Source organism: Hemitrygon akajei, chromosome 8 (assembly GCF_048418815.1).
Source record: "Hemitrygon akajei chromosome 8, sHemAka1.3, whole genome shotgun sequence".
In the NCBI taxonomy this organism is placed as follows: domain Eukaryota; kingdom Metazoa; phylum Chordata; class Chondrichthyes; order Myliobatiformes; family Dasyatidae; genus Hemitrygon; species Hemitrygon akajei.
The window spans coordinates 180,388,665-180,415,017 of NC_133131.1; the positions used below are offsets into that span (position 1 = coordinate 180,388,665).

General features: G+C 45.3%; 1 protein-coding gene across 3 annotated transcripts in view; it reads right to left on the bottom strand.

The window, feature by feature from the left end:
- The window catches only part of mapk15 (mitogen-activated protein kinase 15), a 182,629-nt gene that overhangs the window by 33,724 nt on the left and 122,552 nt on the right, over nucleotides 1–26,353 (bottom strand). Inside the window, exons 10-14 of one of the 3 annotated variants that reach the window (XM_073055254.1) lie at nucleotides 18,463–18,568; nucleotides 9,216–9,456; nucleotides 5,356–5,433; nucleotides 3,570–3,718; nucleotides 2,777–2,941 (exon numbers count right to left, since the gene is read on the bottom strand). In XM_073055254.1, coding sequence (XP_072911355.1) covers nucleotides 2,777–2,941; nucleotides 3,570–3,718; nucleotides 5,356–5,433; nucleotides 9,216–9,456; nucleotides 18,463–18,568 — 739 coding nt within the window. Of the gene's footprint in view, nucleotides 1–2,776; nucleotides 2,945–3,569; nucleotides 3,719–5,355; nucleotides 5,434–9,215; nucleotides 9,457–18,462; nucleotides 18,569–26,353 lie in introns of all 3 variants that reach the window. The other 2 variants (XM_073055253.1, XM_073055255.1) reach the window with 2 other exon arrangements.

Genomic DNA, 26,353 nt, shown 5'->3' on the forward strand with positions numbered 1-26,353 from the left:
TTTCCAGGTGAAACCTGAGGATGGGAAGGGGCCTGTCAAGATACTCCATCGGAACCACCTGCTGCCCCGGGTCAAGCAGTGCAGGTGGATAAAGAGCCAGAGTGGGAGATTACGCCTAGTACAAGGACTCTGCGAGGGTGTGGGGTGAGGGAAGAGCCCACTGCGGAAGAGACAGGACCGGTCCTTACCCCGAGAAGGGATACTGATTCGGAAGACGACGATTCAGATGTGGTGACCTCTGTTTCCATTTGCTAGTGCTCCAGTACCAGAAGAGAAGGCTCCTGGCCTTTCCCCTACTGAGTTAGGTGAGAGGATGGAGGGTGTTGATGGGCAGACTGAGAGGTAGCTGGCATGAGGGCATGACTTGGTGGGGGGAGAATGCACTGCGTACATTAATCAAAATGGCTTCTTTGTTAAAAGTAAAACTGCTTCTTTGTTATGCTAACTGGAGAATGAGTGTTTTCTTGCAGAGCATTCTCGAAGCTTCTCGCAGCTTGTTTAGGTTAAAATTGCTGATAACAGGGATTGTATTCATTTGTTAACCAATTAGGTTGGATGTTGTTTTCTCTTGTGGGTCTGGGAGCTGGGATTTTCACGGTCTTTTCGGGAGTCGGGGAGAAGGCGCCGAAGAAGGTGGACGCGTGCCGCACTGCTCGGTTGATCACTTCGGGTGGTCCCAGGTGTGGGGTCGTGGAGGTCGGAAGAGAGCGACGAGGGGTCAGACGATTCGATGGTTGAGCTCCAACGAAGTGCACTAATTGACTGAACTTTGATAAGTTTTGGCGCCTTTTCTTTCATATATACTGTATCGTTATTAATCACTTAGTTTTATTAAGATTTATAAAGTGTATTCTGTAACCATACCTGGTGTGATCTTGATATTGTGTGTGCGACATTGCATTAGTGTGTATTCCACAGCATCCACGTATACAGGAGGAGGGGTTTGGCGGGAGGCTGAACTTTTCCCCCTAGACATATACTAGCCTGTCACGTAAGTGTTACAAAAGCTTTTGGTATGCTGGCCTTTATAAATCAGAGCATTGAGTATAGGAGTTGGGATGTAATGTTAAAATTGTACAAGGCATTTGTGAGGCCAGATTTGGAGTATTGTGTACAGTTCTGGTCACCGAATTATAGGAAAGATGTCAACAAAATAGAGACAGTACAGAGGAGATTTACTAGAATGTTACCTGGGCTTCAGCACCTAAGTTACAGAGAAAGGTTGAACAAGTTAGGTCTTTATTCTTTGGAGTGTAGAAGCTTGAGGGGGGACTTGATAGAGGTATTTAAAATTATGAGGGGGATAGATAGAGTTGACGTGGATAGGCTTTTTTCATTGAGTTGGGGAGATTCAAACAAGAGGACATGAGTTGAGAGTTAAGGGGCAAAAGTTTAGAGGTAACACGAGGGGAAATTCTTTACTCAGAGAATGGTAGCTGTGTAGAACGAGCTTCCAGTAGGAGTGGTAGAGGCAGGTTTGATTTTGTCATTTAAAAAAAAATTGGTTAGGTATATGGACAGGAAAGGAATGGAGGGTTATGGGCTGAGTGCAGGTCGGTGGGACTAGGTGAGAGTAAGCGTTTGGCACGGACTAGAAGGGCCGAGATGGCCTGTTTCCGTGCTGTAATTGTTATATGGTTATATAATTCACCTTTCAATCTAAGAAAGAGAAGTTAACGTCAGGTGTATCAGTATTACAGTGGAATGAAGGAAATTACAGAGGCATGAGTGAGAAGTTGGTCAGAATTGATTGGAACCAACCACTGAGGTCAGGTTAACTGGCCTATAATTTCCTTCCTGCTGCTTTCCTCCTTTCTTAAAGAGTGAAGTGACATTTGCAATTTTCTAGACGTCTGCCACCATGCCAGAGTCCAATGATTTTTGAAAATTCATTACTAATGCTTCCACAGTCTCTACTGCTAGCTCTTTCAGAACCCTCAGATGCAGTTCATCTGGTCTGGGTAACTTATGTACCAACAGAAAACAACTAAAAAATTAATTAATAAGGTAAAGATGGAATGTGAAAGTAAGATAGCCAATAATATTAAAAAGGATACAAAACGTTCCTTCAGATACATAAAATGTAAAAGAGAGGCAAGAGTAGATATTGGACTACTGGAAAACAATGCTGGAGAGGTAGAAATGGGGACAAGGAAGTGGCAGATGTACTTAAATATGTATTTTGCATCAGTCTTCGCTGTGGAAGACATCAGCAATATGGTAGAGTTCCATGTGTCAGGGGTCAAGAAGTGCGTGATGTTGGGAGAAGGTTCTTGGGGAAACTGAAAGGTCTGAAGATAGCTAAGTCACCTGGACCAGATGCTGTACATCCAAAGATTCTAAAAGAGGCGGCTGAAGAGATTGTGGAGGCATTAGTAATGATCCTTCAAGAATCACTAGATTCTGGAATGGTTCAGAAGACTGGAAAATTGCAAATGTCACTCCACTCTTCAAGAAGGCAAAAGAAAGGAAATTATAGGCCAGTTCGTCTAACCTCAGTAGCTGGGAAGATGTTGGAGTCGATTATTAAAGATGAAGTCTCAGGGTACGTTCTTTCCTCCACTATTTCCATTGGCAGATCAATACTGACCACTCTCTGAGAGAAAAGGTTGCCCCTCAGGTCCTTATTAAATCTCCCCCCCCTTTCAAGTTAAATCTGTGCCTTCTAGTTCTTGATTCCCCAATCCTGGGGAAAAGCCTGTCTGCATTCACCTGATCTATGCCCCTCTGCATTAACATCTCACAACCTACTCCCAGCACAAGCTGAGATACTCACCAGCAGAGCACAGGATATGGCCATTCCCATCTCTTGATGTCCAGTTTCCTTCCTGCTCAGGACACTGTGGACAGCTGTGCGACAGTGATGGGAGACAGGACGGACCCGGGGCACAGTAGCTGATTTGGTTCTGTGTGCCTCGGTGTATGAAGGGGCCTGTGGTGCCTGCTGGGTAGAAGTACTTTACTTTAAATGGCAGTACTTTACTTTATTACTTTATTGTCGCCAAACAATTGATACTAAAGCGTACAATCATCACAGCAATATTTGATTCTGCGCTTTGCGCTCCCTGGTGTACAAATCAATAGTAAATATAATAAAAATTTAAATTATAAATCATAAAGAAAAAATAGAAAAAGGAAAGTAAGATAGTGCAAAAAAAAAAACGAGACAGGCCCGGATATTTGGAAGGTACGGCCAGATCCGGGTCAGGATCTGTTCAGCAGTCTTACCACAGTTGGAATGAAGCTGTTCCCAAATCTGACCGTACGAGTCTTCAAGCTCCTGAACCTTCTCCCAGAGGGAAGAGGGACAAAAAGTGTGTTGGCTGGGTGGGTTGTGTCCTTGATTATCCTGGCAGCACTGCTCTGACAGTGTGCTGACAGCAGAGGATAATGGCGATAATCACACTAAACACAGTGATTTTCCCAATCACAAAGTACAAGGAGACTGGGTAATCAGAGGAGCAGTGGGTTGGGACTTTGGTGAGGAAGGAGGTAGGTGAGATGTTAGGAAGGGTGATGGAAAAGTGAGGAGGGGGGAGGGAAAAGTATGTCAGGGTGCAGATACTCACAGCAGTCATCTGCTGGACATCAGGATGTTGGTACTGTGTTCTGCAGTGCTCCTGTGCTCCATGGATATCACCTCCCTGGTTCAGTCTGGGTGCCCACTGAGGAGGGGCAGTGCTGCCGCAATGGGTCTGCCTCCTCGAAATCACATCATCTGGAGAAAGAGAAGGGGGGGGGGAGGTGAACGTGAGGAGAGATACTTGAGAATCTATCAAAAGAGAAGGATATTCTTTGTATTTGTATTGTACATTCGGCCCCACAGGCTTATTCACAGAATCCTGCAGCATGGAAATATGTCCTTCTTCTGAAATGGTCCATGCTGACAATAATTCCCATCAAAGCTAGTCCCATTTGCCCACATTTGGCCCATATCCCTCTAAACCTTTCCTAACCAAGTGTCTTTCAAATGTACCTGTCTCAACCACTATCTCGGCCAGTTCAATCCATAATGACCACCGTCAGGTTCCTTGTCATTTTAAGCCCATGCCCTCTATTTCTTGATTTTTCAACCCTTCAAGTTCAAAGTTTAAAAGTAAATTTATTATCAAAGTACATACATGTCACCATATACAACCTTGAAATTCATTTTCTCTATGTATTCACAGGAAAATAAAGAAATGCAATAGAATTTATTAAACACATTAATCAAATACTGACAAACAATATGTAAACGACAACAAATTATTCAAATAAAAATATAAAAAAGCAATTCTGAGAACATGAGATGTAGAATCCTTGAGAGTGAGTCTTCAGCTTGTGCGATCAGTTCAGTCGTGAAGAATGAATTTAACTATGTTTGTTCAGGAGCATGATGGTTGAAAGGATATAAGTGTGGCCTAACCGGAGTTTTATAGAGCTGCATCATTACCTCGAGACTCTTAAACTCTATCCCTCAACTTATGAAAGCTAACACCCCATAAGCTTTCTTAACTACTCTATCTACCTGTGAGGCAACTTTCAGGGATCTGTGGACATGTACCTCCAGATCCCTCTGCTCCTCCACACTACCAAGTATCCTGCCATTTACTTTGTATTCTGCCTTGGAGTTTGTCCTTCCAAGTGTACCACCTCACACTTCTCAGGTTGAACTCCATCTGCCACTTCTCAGCCCACTTCTGCATCCTATCAATGTCTCTCTCCAATCTTTGACATTCCTCTACACTATCCACAACACCGCCAACCTTTGTGTCATCTGCAAACTTGTCGACCTACCCTTCTACCCCCACATCCCCAGGTTGTTAATAAAAATCATGAAAAGTAGAGGTCCCAGAACTGATCCTTGTGGGACACCACTAGTCATAACCCTCCAATCCGAATTACTCCCTCCACCACAACCCTCTGCTTTCTGCAGGCAAGCCAATTCTGAATCTACCTGGCCAAGCTTCCCTGGATCCCATGCCTTCTGACTTTCTGAATAAGCCTACCTTGTGGAACCTCGTCAAATGCCTTACTAAAATCCATGTAGATCACATCCACTGCACTACCCTCATATATATATATGCCTGGTCACCTCTTCAAAGAATGCTATCAGGCTTGTTAGACATGATCTTTGGTGATGGGAGATTTTAACTGGTGGATAGACCCAATTTTAGACCGAACATCTACTGATTCTGTTTTGTCTATCCTGCTTGTTATTTCTTCAAAGATTTCCAACAGATTTGTCAGGTAAGATTTTCCCTTGAGGAAACCTTGCTAACTACAGCCTATTTTATCATGTGCCTCCAAGTACCCTGAGACCTCATCCATTACAATTGACTCCAACATCTTTTTAACTACTGAGGTCAGACTTACAGGCCTGTAGTCTGCAGATGCTGGAAATCCAAGCAACACACACAAAATACTGGAGAAACTCAGCAGGCCAGGCAGCTTCTATGGAAAAAAGAACAGTTGACATTTCAGGCTGAGACCCTTTGGCAGGTCAGTCCATAGATACTGCTTGGCCTGCTGAGTTCTTCCAGCATTCTGTGTGTGTTGCCCGTAGTGTTAATCATAGTTTCTTTCTTACTGACATAAATTGTATTTTTCCACAATATGTGGTGTTTTACCCCCACTTGCTAGCAGAATACGGTGTTGCAGTTACATGATGGTTTAATCAGCCTTTTTCATGTTTTAATTGGCTAAGTGTTAGCATTTTATACACAATTATAAATAAGCCAATTAAAAAATGAAACAAAGGGTGATAAACCATCATGTAACTGCTATATTGTGTTATGCCAGCAAGTGGAAGTAAAACACCACATACTGTGAAAAATACAATTTATGTCGTGTATAATTGTGTAGCCTTTTAATCAGTGTATCTTTATCTAAGGAATTTCTGTTAACTGGAGTCTAAAGGTGATAGATTTTTTAAAAATGCCATATTGAATATTCTTTAATTTCTTGTATCTCATCTGCTTTTTATCACCTTTACTTTGTCTGCTTAGTATCTGTCCTTTGTTTAAACTTTAAAATAAATGATCATGAAGAATCAAACTCAGGGATTGAAAAATACCAAGATCCAACTTCACCCACTGTGAATATAGAACGTAGATTATAGCACAGTATAAGTCTTTCAGCCTATAATGTTGTCACGATATTTTAACCTACTTGAAGATTAATCCCAACAACCCCATTTCCCCAGAGCATTCTCCACCAACTACTGAGCCAACACCCCTCTGAAGACTTTTACCGATTATGCCTCCACCACCCCCACAAGCAGCCCATTCCAGGTGCCTCTGTACATGAAATCCTCACATTCACTCTTGTACCCTTTGTGAACATTTGTAGCCGTGCACCTTCCTGTGTGTGGATCATCCACTAATGGGGAATGTTTCCCTTCACCATCCCAATTTGAATTATAGCCTTGTCCACCTGTATCCAACGTCCTCTTGACATCCAGCACACCAACAAACCCTTCAGCCAACAGTCTGTACCAACTATGATCCAAACATAACTCAACTGTCTGCATGTGATCCATGCCTCCACCCACTACCTATTCCTGTGCTTGACTAAATGCCTTTTCATAGAAACATAGAAAACCAAGTCCAACTCCTGGCCTTCACGTGTGGCAGAGTTCTTATGCCCGGCGGCGCTGTTCTCACTGACAGGAGAAGGAGCAAAGGCGGACCACTGGCGCCTTAAAACCAGTTGGTCCGGGCAGATGAGGCTCGTTAACCACAGATGGTAGCTCATCTAGGAGAGGGAAAATTCCGATTTCAAACCTCTGCTGCCTTGCGGGTATACCCGCTCATGGGAAAGGCTTTGGGAGTAAACCCCGAGGACAAATCCAGAGTCGGAGCCTCGAAGGCGGCTGACTGCTGTACCCAGCACCAGCACGGCAACTCCTGCAATGCTGCTGGCACCAAACTGTATCAATTTTCGTCGTTCCTTTGGACCTGTCATCAGCATGGAGAGGGGTGTCCCACTGCATGGGCAACAGACGGATCTCTGTATTAACTCTGCCCTGGCTTGCGCCCTGAAGATGCCACTTCCAGTGACAACCAGAGGCACAGTACCCATGGTTGACCACGACTGATGGAGGCCACGGAAAGAGAACCTACAGCACAAATTTGTGCCGAACATATCCCTACCTTAGAAATTACTAGGATTACCCATAGCCCTCTATTTTTCTAAGCTCCATGTATCTATCCAAAAGACTCTTAAAAGACCCTATCATATCCGCCTCCACCACCGCTGCCGGTAGCCCATTCCAAGCACTCACCACTCTTTGTGTAAAAAACTTACCCCTGATATCTCCTCTGTACCTACTCACATGCACCTTAAACCTGTGTCCTCTTGTGGCAGCTATTTCAGCCCTGGTAAAAAGCCTCTGACTATCCACATGATCAATGCCTCTCATCATCTTGCACACCTCTATCAGGTCACCTCTCATCTTCCGTCGCTCCAAGGAGAAAAGGCCGAGTTCACTCAACCTGTTTTCATAAGGCATGCTCCCCAATCCAGGCAACATCCTTGTAAATCTCCTCTGCACCCTTTCTATGGTTTCCATATCCTTCCTGTAGTGAGGTGACCAGAACTGAGCACAATACTCCAAGTGGGGTCTGACCAGGGTTCTATATAGCTGCAACATTATGTCTCGGCTCCGTAATTCAATTCCACGATTGATGAAGGCCAATACACCGTATGCCTTCTTAACCACAGAGTCAACCTACGCAGCTGCTTTGAGTGTCCTATGGACTCGGACCCCAAGATCCCTCTGATCATCCACACTGCCAAGAGTCTTACCATTAATGCTATATTCTGCCATCATATTTGACCTACCAAAATAAATCACTTCACACTTATCTGGGTTGAACTCCATCTGCCACATCTCAGCCCAGTTTTGCATCCTATCAATGTCCCACTGTAATCTCTGACAGCCCTCCACACTATCCACAACATCACACTTTCAACATGTTGCTTTTTTAAAAATTTATTTTATAACTTATTATCACTTTTACCAAATATCTTGCAATGACCACAGACACATAGCAACAAATTTCAAGTTATATCAGAAATAATAATCCTGATTTTGGTTGTCCTTTGAACTTTTCCCATCTCATCGTTAACCTATAGGCTCTAGTATTTCATATTTTCAGCTTGGTGGGGGAAACTGACTACAAATCTCTTATAATTTTATAGTCAGAGATTACAGAAACATGCGCTTTGGCCCAACTCATTCATGCTGACCAAGATCCCCATCTAAGCTTGCCGCATTTGTCTGTGCTTGACTCAATTTCCACAAGATTATTTAGCCCTCCTGATACTGCAGAGTTGCAATCCAAAACATTCCTCCCCTGCCCCCCCCCCCCCACAGAAGCTCTTGTCCTGCCAGGATCCCCCAACATATTGGTTGTCATTCCAGATTCCTGCAGCACTCCTGATTCTTTTTATTTTTTCCTGCTATCTTTATAATGCTGAAAGACTTTAACTTCCTTTAGGCCAAGGAAAATCAGCTCAATTTCTCCAGTGGAAGCCTGCAGCTAAAATCATCGCTCCTTGGTAATGCCTAAGTGGAACCAGCCAGTTTCTCTAGTCAAACACTGCAGCTGAAATCTTTACTCCCTAGCACTGCTCCAGGAAGTTTTATCTGCATCCTTTCTTTGACCTTTGTGAGATTAGGTGATCGCTCACTCAGTGTCCAGCTGTATAAGGATTTCCTTTCAATAGCAATAATAACTTAGTTATGAAGGAAAGCAGTGGTCAAAAGTCAGAAACACAACAGATGCAGGAAATTCAGGGCAATACACACAAAATACTGGAGGAACTCAGCAGATCAGGCAATATCTATGGAGAAGAATAAGCAGTCAATGTTTCGGGCCGAGATCCTTCATCAAAACTGGAACGGAAGGGGCAAGATGCCAGAATAAGAAGGCAGGGGAGGGGAGGGAAGATAGCTAGAAAGTGATAGGTAAAGCTAGGTGGATTAAAAGCAAGACCTGTGAATTACCATTGTGGGTCCTCAGAGGCCAACGGCTGATGCAGGGAGCATTTATTGCCCACTAATTATATTAACCACCTGGAATGGAAACATATGTAATGAAGCATAGGACAGACAGGATGGTGACAAACCTCAGGCAGTGACGTCAGGTGAAGATGTAGAATGAAAGGTTAGAAACACAGAGCCCGTATAATAGTGGTAATCTGGGCTGTTGCCATTACCCAGTACTCACTTGGAGCAGCTGCATATATTAACGGGCTGTGAGTGATTGGATTATACAAGGTGACATTTGTTGTGAGATGGCTCAGCCCCTTCTCCTTGTGAGCAGAAATCCCAGAGTCCACAATTGCTGGGGTACTGGAAATGGCTGAAGTCACTTCTTTCGGTTCCACAACTAGAGGCGATTTAAGTGGCTCTGGTTCCTTCATCAGCTGCCTCTGCAGGCGAGCATTTGCCTTCCTCTCCAGGATCATCTGACCAAGTGTGAAAGAAAAACCATCAAACGTATAAAGCCCTGCTCACATAGCCGCTTCCCCCGACACTCCCTCCCAGCCAACCAAAATACAGTTAGCGCTGACAGCCCGCAACTCTCTGCCTAGTGTCCCACTCATCACTGTACAAAAATATACACAGACTGCTCAGCCACTGTACAACATTCACAAACCACCCACAGCATCTCGGACCACCCACCCATAACATCAACAGACCACTCACCCGCTGTACAACACCCACGGACCACCCACACAAGGTACAAAACCCAAGGACAATAGTCGAGAATCCAAAAGGGATCAATATTCTTGTGGGTCAGTTTACTAGAGTTGTTGGAAGTGGTTTAAACAAATAAGGCAGGGCGATGGGAACCAGTATGATCAAGTTGAGGATGAGCCAGCAGGTTTACAAGTAGATGATGGGTGTAACATGAATGTAAGGAAGGACAAGCTAATGATTGGGTACAAATGCAGACAGAGGAAAGAGTTAAATCATTCCACAGAGGCAAACTTCAAAAGGGTGAAGAATGCAGCACTGAAGCTGCTATATGATCTTCTGAACATCAGGAAGACAGCATTTATTTCTACATGGGAACCCCTGCTTACATGATCCATGAGATGCTCATTTATTACACTGCCACTGGAGGCAAAGGAGAAGAGCTGGCGCCCTGGTGAGGTTGAGACAGCCACTTCTTAGCATACTCCTGGCTAACATTCAGTCCCCAGCCAATAAGCTGTGCAAATTGAGAGCCAGAATCTCCTATCAGTGGGAAAGAAAGTAATGTTTTTTTTTGTGCTTCGTGAAGACCTGACTGACAGAGGAGATATCAGATCACGCCATTGAGTCCTCTGGGTTTTCCCTGTTCCAGGTGGACAGGGCTAAAAACTTCTCTGGGAAGAGTAAAGGAAGTGGCATATGCTTCATGATCAATTATGCTTGGTGCGATCCCCAGATGTGCATGCCCTCAACTCCTTTTGTTCCCTAGATCTGGAGCACCTTGTGCTACTGTGTAGACCTTTTCTGGCTGCCTAGAGAGTTCACAGCTGTGTATATTCTGCTGCAGGCTGATACTGACCTGGCCCTCAAAGATCTGTACGAAACCATCAGCACCCTGAAGACTGTACACCCAGAGGCTGCTTTCATCGTCGCTGGAAACTTTAATTGAGCGTCACTGACTAAAATCTCTCCGAAGTTTTGTCAACACATCCAGGAGACACAAGGGAGATAGCATACTCAACCACTGCTACTCTCCCTTCTGCAACACTTACAAAGCACTCCTCCGTCAGTGGCTGGGGAAGTTTGATCACTCCTCCATCTTGCTTCTGCCCATGTACAGGCAGAAGCTAAAACAAGAGGCGGCCATAGTTAAAACCGTCCACTGTTGGTCCGACCAATCAGTCTCCATGCTACAGGTCTGCTTTGATGACATCAGCTGGAATGTCTTTCATGATGAGGATGTCTCCAAGTTCACGGAAGAGGTGACAAGCTTCATCCAAAAGTACATCAAGGACATTGTCCTGCAAAAATCGGTCAAGGTCTATCTAAACCAGAAATCCTGGATCAACAGTTCTGTGCATGCTTTGCTTACCGCGTGAGACAGAGCTTACATTGCCAGTGACCAAGAGGAACTCAAGAAATGTAGCTACGATTTACGCAGTCATTGAGGCAACGAAACAACAATATGGGGACAAGATCGAGACACAACTCTCAACCAACAATACACGCAGCTTATGGCAAGGTATGCACATGATCGCAGACTTCAAAGCTAAATGTAACGGTGCTGCCAACATCGCTGTCTCTCTCCCAGATGAGCTAAACCTTTCTTACACTTGGTTTGATGACCCCAACACTGACCCTCAAGGAGAGCCGCTGATGTGACCTGCACCTTGGTCATCTCTGAGGCTGAAGTATTCAGGTGTCTCCAGTGAGTGGGCAGCCACAAGGACGGCATCCAAAGTTGGGTACTGAGAATGTGCACTGGTGTGTTTGCAGACATTTTTAATCTCTCCCTATCCCAGTGCAGAGTGCCCTCCTGCATCAAAACATCCACCATTGTTCCCATACCTAAAAAGACCAGGGTAACATGTCTGAACGACTGGTGTCCTGTCGCACTCACCTCAATAATAAGCAAATGCTTTGAGAGGCTGGTCAAAGACTACATCTGCAGCATGCTGTCACCTACACTAGAACTTCTACAATTCACCTACTGACACAACTGATCAACAGATGACACAATAGCCACAGCTCTATACATCATCCTCACACATCTGGAGAAGAAGGACACTCATTTGAAAATGGGGTTCTTGGATTCAGTTCAGCATTCCACACAATAATTCCCTCCAAGCTTGACAAGAAGCTCAGAGGCCTCGGCCTTCACCCTGCCTTGTGCAGCTGGATCCTGGACTTCCTGTCAGATCACCACAGTGGTAAGAGTGGGCTGCCTCACCTCTGCCCCTCTGACCCTCAACACAGGAGCCCCTCCTTTACTCTCCGTACCCCCATGACAGGTTCGCCACCCGCAGCTCCAATCTCCTAATTAAATTTGCTGATGATACTACATTGATTAGCCTTATCTCAAATTATAACTATGCAGCCTACAGAGAAGAAGTCATCACCCTGACACAGTAGTGTCAAGAAAAAAACCTCTCCCTCAATGTCACAAAAACAAAGATGCTGGTTGTGGACTACAAGAGTAAAAGAGACAGGCTAACCCCTATAGACATCAATGGATTTGGGGTTGAGAGGGTGAACAGCTTTAAGTTCCTCGGGGTACATATCACTGAAGATCTCACTTGCTCTGTACATACTGGCTATGTGGTGAAAAAAACAGAACAGCACTCCTCTCACCTCAGTCAACTTAAGAAGTTTGGCATGAGTCCCCAAATGCTAAGGACTTTCTACAGGGACACAATTGAGAGCATCCTGACTGGCTTTATCACTGCCTGGTATGGGAACTGCACCTCGCTCAATCGCAGGACACTGCAGAGGGTGGTATGGACGGCCCAGTCCATCTGTGAATGTAAACTTCCCACTATTCAGGATATTTACAAAGATAGGTGTGTAAAAAGGGCCTGAAGGATCATTGAGGACCTGAGTCACCCCAACCACAAACTGTTCCAGTTGTTACTATCCGGGAAACGGTACTGCAGCATTAAAGCCAGGACCAACTGGCTCCGGGACAGCTTCTTCCACCAGGCCATCAGACTGATTAATTTACGATGACACAACTGTAGTTCTAAGCTGTACATACTACCTATTACAGATTACTATAATTTGCACTTCGCACATTCAGAAGGGGACGTAACATAAAAGATTATTACTCCTCATGTATGTGAAGGATGTAAGAAATAAAGACAATTCAATTCAACTTAAATGTACATAGCATTTGGAATAAGCTTGACGAACTCGTGGCGCAATTAGAGATTGGCCGGTATGACATTATGGGTAGTGGTCCGTGAATGTCAGGGAGCAGGAGTGAGTGCCATTTCTATTACAAAGGAAAAAGTGCTAGGCAAGTGGATAAGTCAGCTGGACCACCTCTCAAAGTCCTGAGAGACATTGCTGAAGAGATAATGGATACATTGGTCATGATCTTTCAAGAATCACTTGATTCTGACATTGTTCTGGAGGACTGGAAGATTGCAAATGTCCCTTCACTCTTTAAGAAGGGAGGAAAGCAAAAGAAAGCATATTATAGACCAGTTAGCCTAACTTCAGTGGTTGGAAAAGGGCTGGAGTCTATTATTCAGGATGAAGTTTCAGGGTACTTGGAGACTAATGATAAAATAAGTCCAAGTCAGCATGGTTTCTGTCAAGGAAAATCTTGCCTGATAAAACTGTTGGAGTTCTCTGAGGAAGTAGCATGCAGGGTGGACGAAGGAGAGGCAGTGGATGCCATTTACTTGAATTTTCAGAAGGCGTTTGATAAGGTGCCACACATGAGGCTAATAAAACCAGATAAAATCCAATGCTGATACAGGAAAGATACTGGCTTGGATAGAGGAGTGGTTGACAGACAGGTGGCGTTATCTGGGAATAAAAGGGTCTTCTCTGGTTAGCTGCCAGTGACGAGTGGTGTTCCTTGGGGATCAGCATTGGGACTGCTACTTTTCACATTGTTTATCAATGATTTGGATAATGGAATCGATGGCTTTATGGCAAAGTTTGCAGATGGTATGAAGATAGGTGGAGGTGCTGAATGCTGAGAAAGCAATGCGATTGCAGCAGGACTTGGGCAAATTGGGCATAGTGACAAATGAAATAGTGTTGGGAAATGTATGGTTATGCATTTTGGTAAAAGGAACAATAGTACAGTCTATTATCTGAATGGGGAGAAGGTTCAAACATCAGAGGTACAGAGGGACTTAAGAGGCCTCGTGTAAGACTCCCAGAAGGTTAATTTACAAGTTGACTCTGTGGTAAAGGGAAATGCAATGTGTCAGTAATTTCAAGTGGAATAGAATATAAAAGCAAGGAAATAATGCTAGGCCTTTATAAGACACTAGTCAGACTGTACTTGGAATATTTTTAACAGTTGTGGGCCCATTATCTCAGAAAGAATGTGTTGTCATTGGGGATAGTCCAGAGGAGGTTCACAAGGATGATTCCAGGAATGAAGGGGTTAGGTAGAAATCTATAGCACATTACAGGCCCATCAGCCCATAATGCTGTGCTGACCATATAACTCACTCTAGAAACTGCCTAGAATTTCCACATAGCCCTCTAATTTTTTAAGCCCTATGTACCTATCTAAGGGTCTCTTAAGACTCTGTTGTATCTGCCTCTAGCACCATTGCTGGCAGTGCATTCCACACATCACTCTGTGTGAAAAACTTACCTCTGATATCCCCCTTGTACCTACTTTCAAGCGCATTAAAACTACGTTCCCTTGTGTTAACCATTGCAGCCCTGGGAAAAACCATATGGCTAGCCACACGATGAATACCCCTCATCATCTTATACACCTATATCAGGTCACCTCTCATCCTCCGTAGCTCCAAGGAGAAAAAGCCAAGTTTACTCAAACTATTCCAGGCTTTAGATGTTTCAGAAAGGATAGGGAGGGAGGCAGGAGAGGTGGAGGCGATGCACTGTTGATCAGGGATAGTGTCATGGCTGCAGAAAAGGAAAAAGTCATGAAAAAGTCATGGAGGGGATGTCTACGGAATCGCTGTGGGTGGAAGTTAGGAACAGGAAGGGGTCAATAACTCTACTGGGTGTTTTTTTTTTATAGACCACCCAATACTAACAGAAACATTGAGGAGCAGATAGGGAGACAGATTCTGCAAAGGAATAATAACAACAGGGTTGTTGTGGTGGGAAATTTTAATTTCCCAAATATTCATTGGCATCTCCCAAGAGTGAGAGGTTTAGATGGGGTGGAGTTTGTTAGGTGTGTTCAGGAAGGTTTCTTTACACAATCTGTAGATAAGCCTACAAGAGGAGAGGCTGTACTTGATCTGGTATTGGGAAATGAACCTGGTCAGGTGTCAGATATCTCTGTGGGAGAACATTTTGGAGATATTGATCACAATTCTATTTCCTTTACCATAGCATTGGAGAGGGATAGGAGCAGACAAGTTAGGGAAACGTTTAATTGGAGTAAGGGGAAACATGAGGCTATCAGGCAGGAACTCGGAAGCATAAATTGAAAACAGATGTTCTCAGGGAAACGTACAGAAGAAATGTGGCAAATGTTCAGGGGATAGTTGCGTGGGGTTCTGCATAGGTACGTTCCAATGAGACGGAAAGGATGGTAGGGTACAGGAACCATAGTATACAAAGGCTATTGTAAGTCTAGTCAAGAAGTAAAGAAGAGCTTACAAAAGGTTTATAAAACTAGACAATGATAGAAATCTAGAAGACGATAAGGCTAGCAGGAAAGAGCTTAAGAATGAAATTAGGAGAGCCAGAAGGGGCCATGAGAAGGCCTTGGCAGACAGGATTAAGGAAAACCCCAAGGCATTCTACAAGTATGTGAAGAGCAAGAGGATAAGACATGAAAGAATATGACAAATCAAGTGTGACAGTGGAAAAGTATGTATGGAACTGGATGAGATAGTGGAGGAACTTAATGAATACTTTGCTTCACTAAGGAAAAGGATCTTGGTGATTGTAAAGATGACTTGCAGCGGACTAAAAAGCTTGAGCACATAGATATTAAGGAAGAGGATGTGCTGGAGCTTTTGGAAAGCATCAAGTTGGATAAGTCACTGGGACCGGACAGGATGTACCCCAGGCTACTGTGGGAATGATGGAGGAGATTGCTGAGCCTCTGGCGATGATTTTCACATCATCACTGCGGACAGGAGAGGTTCCGGAGGACTGGAGTGTTGCCGATGTTGTTCCCTTATTCAAAAAAGGGAGTAGGGATAGCCCAGGAAATTATAGACCAGTGAGTCTTACTACAGTGCTTGGTAAGTTGATGGAAAAGATCCTGACAGGCAGGATTTATGAACATTTGGAAAAGGCATAATATGATTAGGAATAGTCAGCATGGCTTTGTCAAAGGTAGGTTGTGCCTTACAAGCCTGATTTAATTTTTTGAGGGTGTGACTAAACATATTGATGAATGTAGAGCCGTAGATGTAGTATATAAGGATTTCAGCAAGGAATTTGATAGGGTACCCCATACAAGGCTGATTGAGAAAGTAAGAAGGCATGGGATCCAAGGGGACATTGCTTTGTGGATCCAGAACTGGCTAGCCCACAGAAGGCAAAGAGTGGTTGTAGATGGGTCATATTCAGTTTGGAGGTCGGTGACCAGTGGTGTGGCTCAGGGATCTACTCTTTGTGATTTTTATAAATGACCTAGATGAGGAAGTGGAGGGATGGGTTAGTAAGTTTGCTGATGACACAAAGGTTGGGGGTGTTGTGGATAGTGTGGAGGGCTGTCAGCGGTTACAGCAGGACATCAATAGGATGCAAAACTGGGCTGAGAAGTGGCAGATGGAGTTCAACCCAGCTAAGTGTGAGGTGGTTCATTTTGGTAGGTCAAATATGATGGCAGAATATAGTGTTAAAGGTAAGGCTCTTGGTAGTGTGGAGGATCAGAGAGATCTTGGGGTCTGAGTCCATAGGACACTCAAAGCTGCTATGCAGGTTGACTCTGTGGTTAAGAAGGCATATGGTGTATTGGCCTTCATCAACTGTGAGATTGAGTTTAAGAGCTGAGAGGTAATATTGTAACTATACAGGACCCTGATCAGGCCCCACTTGGAGTACTGTGCTCAATTCTGGTCGCCTCACTACAGGAAGGACTTGGAAACCATAGAAAGGGTGCAGGGAAGATTTACAAGGATGGTGCCTGGATTGGGGAGCATGCCTCATGAGAATAGGTTGCGTGAACTCAGCCTTTTCTCCTCGGAGCAAAGGAGGATGAGAGGTGACCTTATAGAGGTGTACAAGATGATGAGAAGCATTGATCGTGTGGATAATCAGAGGCTTTTTCCCCAGGGATGAAATAGCTGCCACAAGAGGGCACACATTTAAGGTGCTTAGGAGTAGGTACAGAAGAGATGTCAGGGGTAATTTTTTTTTACGCAGAGAGTGGCGAATGCGTGGAATGGGCTGCCGGTGGCGGCAGTGGAGGCAGAAGCGATAGGTTCTTTTAAGAGCCTCCTGGATAGGTACATAGAGCTTAGAAAAATAGAGGGTTATGGGTAAGCCTAGGCAGTCCATATTCGGCACAGCTTCATGGGCCAAAGGGCCTGTATTGTACTGTAGTTTTTCTGTGTTTTTCTATGTTCTATGTTCTCATAAGGGATGCTCTCCAATCCAGGCAACATCCATGTAAATTTCCTCTGCACTCTCTCTATATTATCCACATCCTTCCTGTTGCAAGCTGACCAGAACTGAGCACAGTATTCCAAGAGGTGTCTAACTAAGGTCTTACATAGCTTTAACATTGCCTTACACCTCTTGAACTCAATCCCATGATTGATGAAGGCCATATGCCTTCTTAACAGTACTGTCAACCTGCGCAGCAGCTTTTGAGTGTCCTATGGACATGGACCCCTTAACGCATGAAGGGCATTTGGCAGCTTTGAGCCTGTCCTCACTGAAATTTAGAAGAATGCGTGGGGATCTCATTTTTTTTAAGCGTGTCGCACCAGGCAGTCAGCCATTCTTATCTGGCACGTGGTATCAGGATTGGTCTCCTTTTGGATTAACCGGGTCACGATATGACCATTCCTGACTCGACCCTTCTTTTTTTACGAGGCCGAGTGGCTAGCTTGATGCTCAACCCAGCATGGATAGAAAGCTCACTGAGGGGTTGCCCAACTTGAATTTGAACTCGGAAGCCTTCGCTCCAGAGTCCGGTGCTGATGCTCATTGAAACCTACTGAATGTTGAAAGGACTAGATAGGGTGGATGTGGAGAGGATGTTTCCTATGTTTGAGGTATCCATCACTAGAGAGCACAGTCTCAAAATTGGGGGGGGCGACCCTTTAGAACAGAGGTAAGAAGGAATTTTTTTAAGCAGAGAGTAGTGAATTTGTGGAATGCTCTGCCACAGACTGCGGTGGAGTCCAAGTCTGTGTGCATATTTAAGGCAGAAGTTGATTGTTTCCTGATTGGTCAGGGCATCAATGGATATGGCGAGAAGGCAGGTTTATGGGGTTGAGAGGCATCCGGGATCAGCCATGATGTAATGGCAGAGCGGACTCGTTGGCAGCTGAATGGCTTAATTTGGCTCCTATGTCTTATGGTCTAACACACACGGACCACTCACCTAATGTTCAATACCCAAGGACTACCCACCCAATGTTCAACACCAAACAACCACTCAGCCACTATGTAACACCCATGCACCACTCACGCACTGTACAACTGCTCAATTTCACATACCCACAACCTCATCACATCACAGACCACCCACTGCTCCACCAACTCTCATGTCACATCGACAGTTTAGACCCTCTGCCTAGTGGCCCAACATCCACTGTAACACCCACAGATGTCCCACTGCTCACATCCTGATTTTCTACCTGGTACAACTTGTTGCGATACTCAGCCACGGACAACTGTGTGTCATCGTCTACGGGCAGGACAATATCGTAATCCAGCCTGGGCTCCTTGGATGGGTTGTGAAACCTGTATGAATACACAAAGTGGTCTGGGTGTCAAAACATCTACACACTCACAGCAGTGAAGTAGGACACATCAGCCTGTCATCAGTAAGGGCAGCAGCAGATTCTCCACCTTGTAGCACATGGAGTAGGTTGCATTCCTAGCGGCTCTCTCTCTTTTAATATATTTTATATCCCACCAACAGATCCCTTTTAGTTTTGATGATTTACTACTTCTACAGAAGGATTTACGACTTAATTACAATGGCCGAAGAAAGTCGTTCTGGTATTGAACTGAGAAGTGGCAGGACTTTCCCTGAAATGGGGCAAACGGAACAAACCAAGAAAACGGAGGAACCTGTTACACTAGCGGGAATATTTTCTTCAATACAAGACATGAAGTCAGAATTCGGATCGCTTAATATTAAAATTGATAAGCTGGCCGGTTTAAGTGGGAAGCTCAAAAAAGCTATTTCTACGATTCAAGACTCTCTGAAAAACTTGGACTCTCAGCTTCAAACACTTCAGCAGACTACAACCCGAATCGAGAGTGAGCATGATCTATTCAAGCAAACTATTAAAGATCAAGGGATGAAGATATCTTCAATGGAAAAGAAAATCAATGAAATTACCTCGGAACTATCTAAAACGAAGAAAAGAATGGTTGATTTAGTTAGTAGAGGGCGTCGGAAGAATCTGCGTATTCTGGGACTGCCTGAAAATACTGAAGCTGGTGATCTGTTAAAATTCTTTTCAGACATGCTGTACTCACTTTTCAATGAGACCCTCGAAACTAGCCCCTTAATTGACAGAGCTCACAGAATTCCATTTTCTCGGCATTCAGCCGAATTACGTCCTTGAGCAGTTGTACTTTCTTTGCATTATTATACGACTAAAGAAGTTATTATTCGAGAAGCCAGAAAGAAACGGAAATTATTCTTCAATTCAACACAAATTCGTATAGTTGATGATTATCCACCTGAGATCTTTGCCGAAAGGAAGAAATATCGAGAAGTTATGAGTGAAATGTATAAATTAGATTTAAATCCCTCCCTTCACTTTCCAGCAAAGCTGATAATTTTTCCTGAAAAATCTCAATCATTGAGAATCTATTCTTCTCAGGAAGGATGGGAGTATATTAAAAATCTTAAAGTTAAGCCTACTGAATAAAATATTAAAGTTACTCGGATTACTCAATAGGCAATTTTGAAGTATCTGCTGTATGAGTTGTTTATGGAGCTTTTGAGTTAAGTACATGTTATACCTTTTCATTCTCTGGTATGGGACGTGGTCGATTTAATTTTTTAAAATCTTTTTAATAATTAGCACATATATAACTGTCTTGTAGGGAATCTTTATAGTATTGTACTTTAGTGGTCCGTGTAGGACCTGTTGTGTATTAATCTTTTTATTTCTTTTATTTGCTTCAATACTTAACGTTTTAGGTCTGTTTTATATATATACTCATTTACTTTTCTTTTTCGAGAGAAAGAATATCGTTTGTAACATTATTTGCCCGGATTTATTCCTTCTTTTGAATATACGTTTAAGCTACTTTAGCTGATTCTAAGATGGCTATTGTTGATTATGTTTTTATTAATGTTAGACATAACATTATAGTAGTTGAATTCTGTTTGTGCCTTTTATTATGGCTATTTTCGTGGGAGTTTTGTTTTTTTTAATTATACGGAGCTGCAAGATGGAGAACAGGGTCAAAGATTATTAGTTAGCATGGGACCAGCCTATCGGTTCCTTCATTTCTATCTATTGGGTGGGGGGAGGGGGAGGGGTCTATTAGAGTAGGTTCTTTTCTTGATTGGGCAGTTCTTTTAACGGATTTCTCTTTCGTAAACGCGTCACTCCTTCTGGTTGTACCCGCGCCTTTTGGTTTAATCTGTACTTGTGTAACATTTCTTTTATATAATATTAAACTCAATTTTAAACATGGATGTTAATAAAATCAAAATAATATCTTGGAATTGGAACGGTGTCAATTACTCCCATTAAGCGTAAAAAGATTTTTAAGAAATTAAAAACACAACGTTGATATTATTTTTGCGTAAGAAAATCATATACAAAAACAGGATGAGGACAGGTCTTTCCGCTTTTGGAAAGGACCTTTATTTCACTCACTGTCGGATAGTAAAACAAGAGGCGTTCCTATATTTCTTAGTCCAAAATCCAAAATCCCTTTTGTACACCTCAATACTACTATTGATTCGACTGGAAGATATTTAATTGTTACTGGTTTATTATGCGAGCAAAAGGTAGCTCTAGTGTGTGTATACACACCTAATGTAGATAATTCTGATTTTTAAAGAAACTTTTTTCAGAGTTACCGTATCTCAATGAATATCAGCTGATCATGGGTGGTGACTTTAATTGTTGTTTAAATCCGGCGATTGACAGGTCATCAACCAGTCCGTCACTTCTAAATAAAGTGGCAGCTTGTATTAACTCTTTTTTATTAGAATATGGCCTTGTCGCTATTTGGAGATATAAACACCCCAATGATAAAGATTTCTCTTTTTTCTCACACGTCCATCATAAATATTCTTGAATTGATTACTTTTTTTTAGATACACGTCTGTTAAACTCCGTTGTTGAATGTGTGTATGACATCATTGCGCTTTCAGATCATGCGCCTTTAAAGTTAACCTTTAAGCTTTCGGATAGATTTTTGAAAATCTCACAGTGGAGATTGAACCCTGTATTGTTACAGGATCCAGCTTTTGTTAATTTTATTAAGGAGCAAACTTCTATATTTTTTGAATTTAATACAAATGAAGGAATGTTGAACCTGGTTATATGGGACAATGTGGCGACCCACTTTCTGCGCAGGCGAACCAGCTCACAAATAGCCAGCGCGCGGGGAGAGACTTTGGTAATGCACCTCTGACGTCATTTCCACCCAGAGAGGGCGGGCGCTAGGGATTAAATGCCAGCGCTGCGAAGTTTGATTAAACTAGTCTCGAAATGACTTACCGACTGTGTGTCGTTGTCTCTAGCTCTGTATGTAGTACGTCGCTACACTGGTGACCCCGACGGTCCAAACGGGATTTGGACCAAAGATGACCGACTCTTCATCTGTTCACGCAGTTTCGCTAAAACTGCCTACTTTCTGGACGCTGCAACCCCACGTGTGGTTTATCCAAGCAGAAGCCCAGTTCCAGATTCAGCAGATATCTTCTGATTCCACGCGTTACTATCACATGGTGAGCGCCCTTGACCAGGAGACGGCCGCCCAGATTGCGGATTTCATACAGTCGCCCCCGGAAGAAGGCAAATATGAAGCATTCAAAGCGCTGCTCATTGGGACCTTTGGCTTCTCACGGCGTGAGCGGGGTGCCCGCCTGCTTCACCTGGACGGTTTGGGAGACAGGCTGCCGTCAGCATTGATGAACGAGATGCTGGCCCTGGCTGACGGACACAAGCCCTGCCTCATGTTCGAGCAAGCGTTCCTACAGCAACTGCCCGAGGACATACATCTGCTGCTGGCCGACGCAGATTTCAGCGACCCCCAGAAGGTGGCAGCCCAGGCAGACGTGCTGTGGAAAGCCAAGAGGGAGAGTGTGGCGTCCGTTGGTCAGATTACCAGGCCACACGCCCAACAGCAGACCAGACCGGGCCCGGCAGGGGGGCGCACATAACACAGAGGCAGGAGTGAGGAGGACAGTGAACAGTGGTGTTTCTACCACCAGTGGCGGGGCACAGAAGCCCGCCGTTGTCGCCCGCCCTGCAAGGGCCAGCTGCCGCTAATGACTATGGCGGCTGGCCACCAGGACAGCCTCTTGTACGTCTGGGTCAATCAGTCGGGACGCCGCTTCTTGGTCAACACCGGAGCAGAAATCAGCGTCTTGCCCCCGACGGGGTACAACACCCGCAACAGGAAGCCAGGACCCACCCTGAGGGCCGCAAACGGCAGCATGATACAGACCTATGGCACCCACACAGTGCAGCTGCAGTTGGGTGCCAGCCGGTTCAGGTGGGACTTCACACTGGCTGCGGTGGTCCAACCACTCCTGGGGGCGGACTTCTTGCGAGCTCACAGCCTGCTGGTCGACATGCAAGGGAAAAGACTGGTACATGCCGAGACTTTCCAGACGTTCTCCCTGGGTGAAGCCAAGTTGCCGGCCCCACACCTGGACTCCGTCACGCTGTCGGACAACGAATTCACCAGAATCCTGGCGGACTTTCCATCGATTCTGGCACCGCAGTTCATGACAGCCATGCCCAGACACGGGGTACAGCACCACATCCCGACCCAGGGACCACCCCTCCACGCCCGCGCACGAAGGCTCCCCCCGGAAAAGCTCCGCCTGGCGAAGGAGGAGTTCAAGAGAATGGAGGAATTGGGGATCATACGGAGGTCCGACAGCCCATGGGCTTCCCCCCTGTACATGGTACCCAAAGCAGCCGGGGCATGCGACGACTACCGCAGACTGAATGAGGCTACAACTCCAGACCGCTACCCCGTGCCGCACATACAGGACTTTGTAGCAAACCTGCACGGGGCAAGAATCTTTTCCAAAGTAGACCTTGTCCGGGGATACCATCAAATCCCGGTGCACCCTGAAGACATCCCCAAAACAGCACTCATCACCTCGTTCGGCCTGTTCAAGTTCCTCCGAATGCTGTTCGGCCTGAAGAATGCCGCACAGACTTTCCAGCGGCTAATGGTTGTGGTGGGACATGACCTGGACTTTGCGTTCATCTATTTGGATGACATCCTTATAGCCAGCAGTAGTCATCAGGATCATCTGTCCCACCTCCTCCAGCTCTACTCCCGCCTGAGTGATCTCGGCCTCACGATCAACCCGGGCAAATGCCAGTTCAATCTTGATACCATCGACTTCCTGGGCCACAGGATTACTAAAGATGGGGCAACACCCCTGCCCGCCAAGGTAGACACGATCCGCTACTTTGCCCGGCCCAACACGGACAAAGGCCTACAGGAGTTCGTTGGTATGGTGAACTTCTACCACCGTTTCCTCCCCTCAGCAGCCCGTATCATGTGCCCTTTGTACACCCTGATGTCGGGTAAAGGCAAGGACATTACTTGGGATGAGGAGGCCGCGGTCGCTTTCGTTAAAGCCAAGGAAGCCTTGGCAGATGCCGCGATGCTGGTGCACCCAGAACGGACATTCCGACCGCCCTCACAGTGGACACATCCGACACAGCAGTCGGTGGGGTGCTGGAGCAACTCATCGAGGGGCGCTGGCAACCCCTGGCGTTCTTCAGCAGGCACCTAAGACCACGCGAACTCAAGTACAGTGCTTTCAACCGGGAACTGTTGGTACTGTATCTGGCAATCCAGCATTTCAGGTACTTCTTAGAAGGCAGGCCGTTCACCGCGTTCACGGACCACAAACCGTTGACCTTCGCATTCACGAAGGTGTCCGATCCCTGGTCGGCTCGCCAGCAGCGACATCTGTCCTACATCTTCAAGTACACAATGGACATCCAGCATGTCTCGGGAAAGGGCAACGTCGTGGCGGACGCATCTCCAGACCAGCTGTCCAGGCCCTGTCCCTGGGGCTGGACTATGCAGCACTGGCAGAGGCGCAGCAGGCAGACAACGAGATGCCCAGCTACAGGACCGCAGTCTCGGGTTTGCAACTGCAAGACTTTCTCGTAGGCCCAGGTGAGAGGACCCTCCTGTGCGATGTGGCTACCGGCCAACCTCGCCCCATCGTCCCGGCAGCCTGGAGGTGGCGAGTTTTCGACTCCATACACAGTTTGGCACACCCATCTATCAGGACAACTGTCCGGCTGGTCTCCAGCAAGTTCATGTGGCACGGACTTCGCAAGCAGGTCAGTGAATGGGCCAGAATGTGCACGCAGTGCCAAACAGCCAAGGTGCAGTGGCACACTAAAGCCCCACCGCAGCAGTTCGAACCCACCCACCGGAGGTTCGACCACATTCATATGGATATTGTGGGCCCCCTACCAGTGTCCCGAGGAGCACGGTACCTCCTAACTATGGTAGACCAGTTCACGAGGTGGCCAGAGGCGGTCCCGCTCACTGACACATCTGCCGATTCCTGCGCCCGAGCACTGATTGCAACCTGAGTACACGCTTCGGGGTACTGGCCCACATTACCTCTGACAGAGGTGCCCAGTTTACCTCCAGCCTGTGGTCAGCTGTGGCCAGCCTGTTGGGAACACAGCTACACCACACAACTGCCTCCCACCCACAGTCGAACAGACTAGTGGAACACTTCCATCGTCACTTGAAGTCAGCTCTCATGGCCCGCCTGAGAGGACCTAACTGGGTGGACGAACTTCCCTGGGTCCTGCTTGGAATTCGCACAGTGCCCAAAGAGGATCTGCACGCCTCATCGGCCGAGTTGGTGTATGGCGCACCCCTGGCTGTCCCAGGAGAGTTCATACCAGCCCCAAGGGGACAAGAGGAAGAACCCACAGCAGTCCTGGACAGACTACATGAAAGGCTTGGCAAACTGGCCCCCGTGCCGACTTCACAGCACGGACGGATCCCGACCCATGTACCCAAAGACCTGCAGAACTGTAAGTTTGTGTTTGTACGAAGGGGCGGACACCAGGCACCGCTACAGCGGCCGCACGAGAGGCCGTTCAAGGTGATCAACAACAACGGGTCCACGTACGTTCTGGACATTGGGGGGAAAGAGGAGGTTTTCACGATGGACTGACTCAAACCAGCCCATGTGGACTTGGCGCAGTTGGTCGAGGTTCAGGCACCGTGGCGCAGAGGCAGACCTCCCAAACAGAGGCTGATCCAGACTGTGGGCATTGGGGGGTGTAACGCCGGTTCTGGGGGGGGGGGGGGGGGGGTATGTGGCGACCCACTTTCTGCGCAGGCGAACCGGCTCACAAATAGCCAGCGCGCGAGCAGCGTCTTTGGTAATGCACCTCTGACGTCATTTCCGCCCGGAGAGGGCGGGCGCTAGGGATTAAATGCCAGTGCCACCAAGTTTGAATAAACTAGTCTTGAAACGACTTACTGACTGCGTGTCGTTGTCTCTAGCTCTGTATGTAGTACATCGCTACAACACCTTGAAATCTTTTCTTAGGGGACAGATAATCTCATATTCAGCAGCCTTGAGAAAGAAAACTAAAGCGGAACTGTCAGTGCTTATTAATAAAATTAAACAGATAGATAAAGCGTATTCCGTTAGTCCTACTGAAGACCTATATAAAGAAAGGGTCGAACTTCAATCACAGTATGATCTACTTCTGACCTTTCCCATTGAACAGCAAATTTTTAAATCTAAAAGTTTATTTTATATACACGGGGAAAAATCTGCTAAACTTTTAGCGGGTCAGTTAAAGGCTGGGATGGTCAGAAGACAAGATTTTAAAAATTTGCCGACCAGATAGAACAGAAACTTTAGATCCTTATGAAATTAATAAGATATTTATGGACTTTTATTCTAATCTTTATAAATCTAATTCTCTGATAGTACTATGACTATGAATAAATTTTTGCAAAGGTTAAACATACCCCAAATTTCGATTCAAGATGCCGATATGTTAGATGTACCTATTAAACAAGAGGAGATGGCCAAGGCTATATCCTCTAAACAATTAGGTAAAGCTCCGGGACCTGATGGTTATACGGTAGAATTTTATACGACTTTTCATGAAATGCTTATACCACATCTTCATCAAATGTTTACCGACTCTACATCCTCTGGGAACCTTCCTAAAACTTTTTATAAAGCACTAATTTCATTGATTCCAAAAAAAGAAGACCCACTGGAATGTGTATCCTATTTCTTTACTAAATGTAGATTTTTAAATTCTCTCTAAGATTCTAGCAAATAAGCTT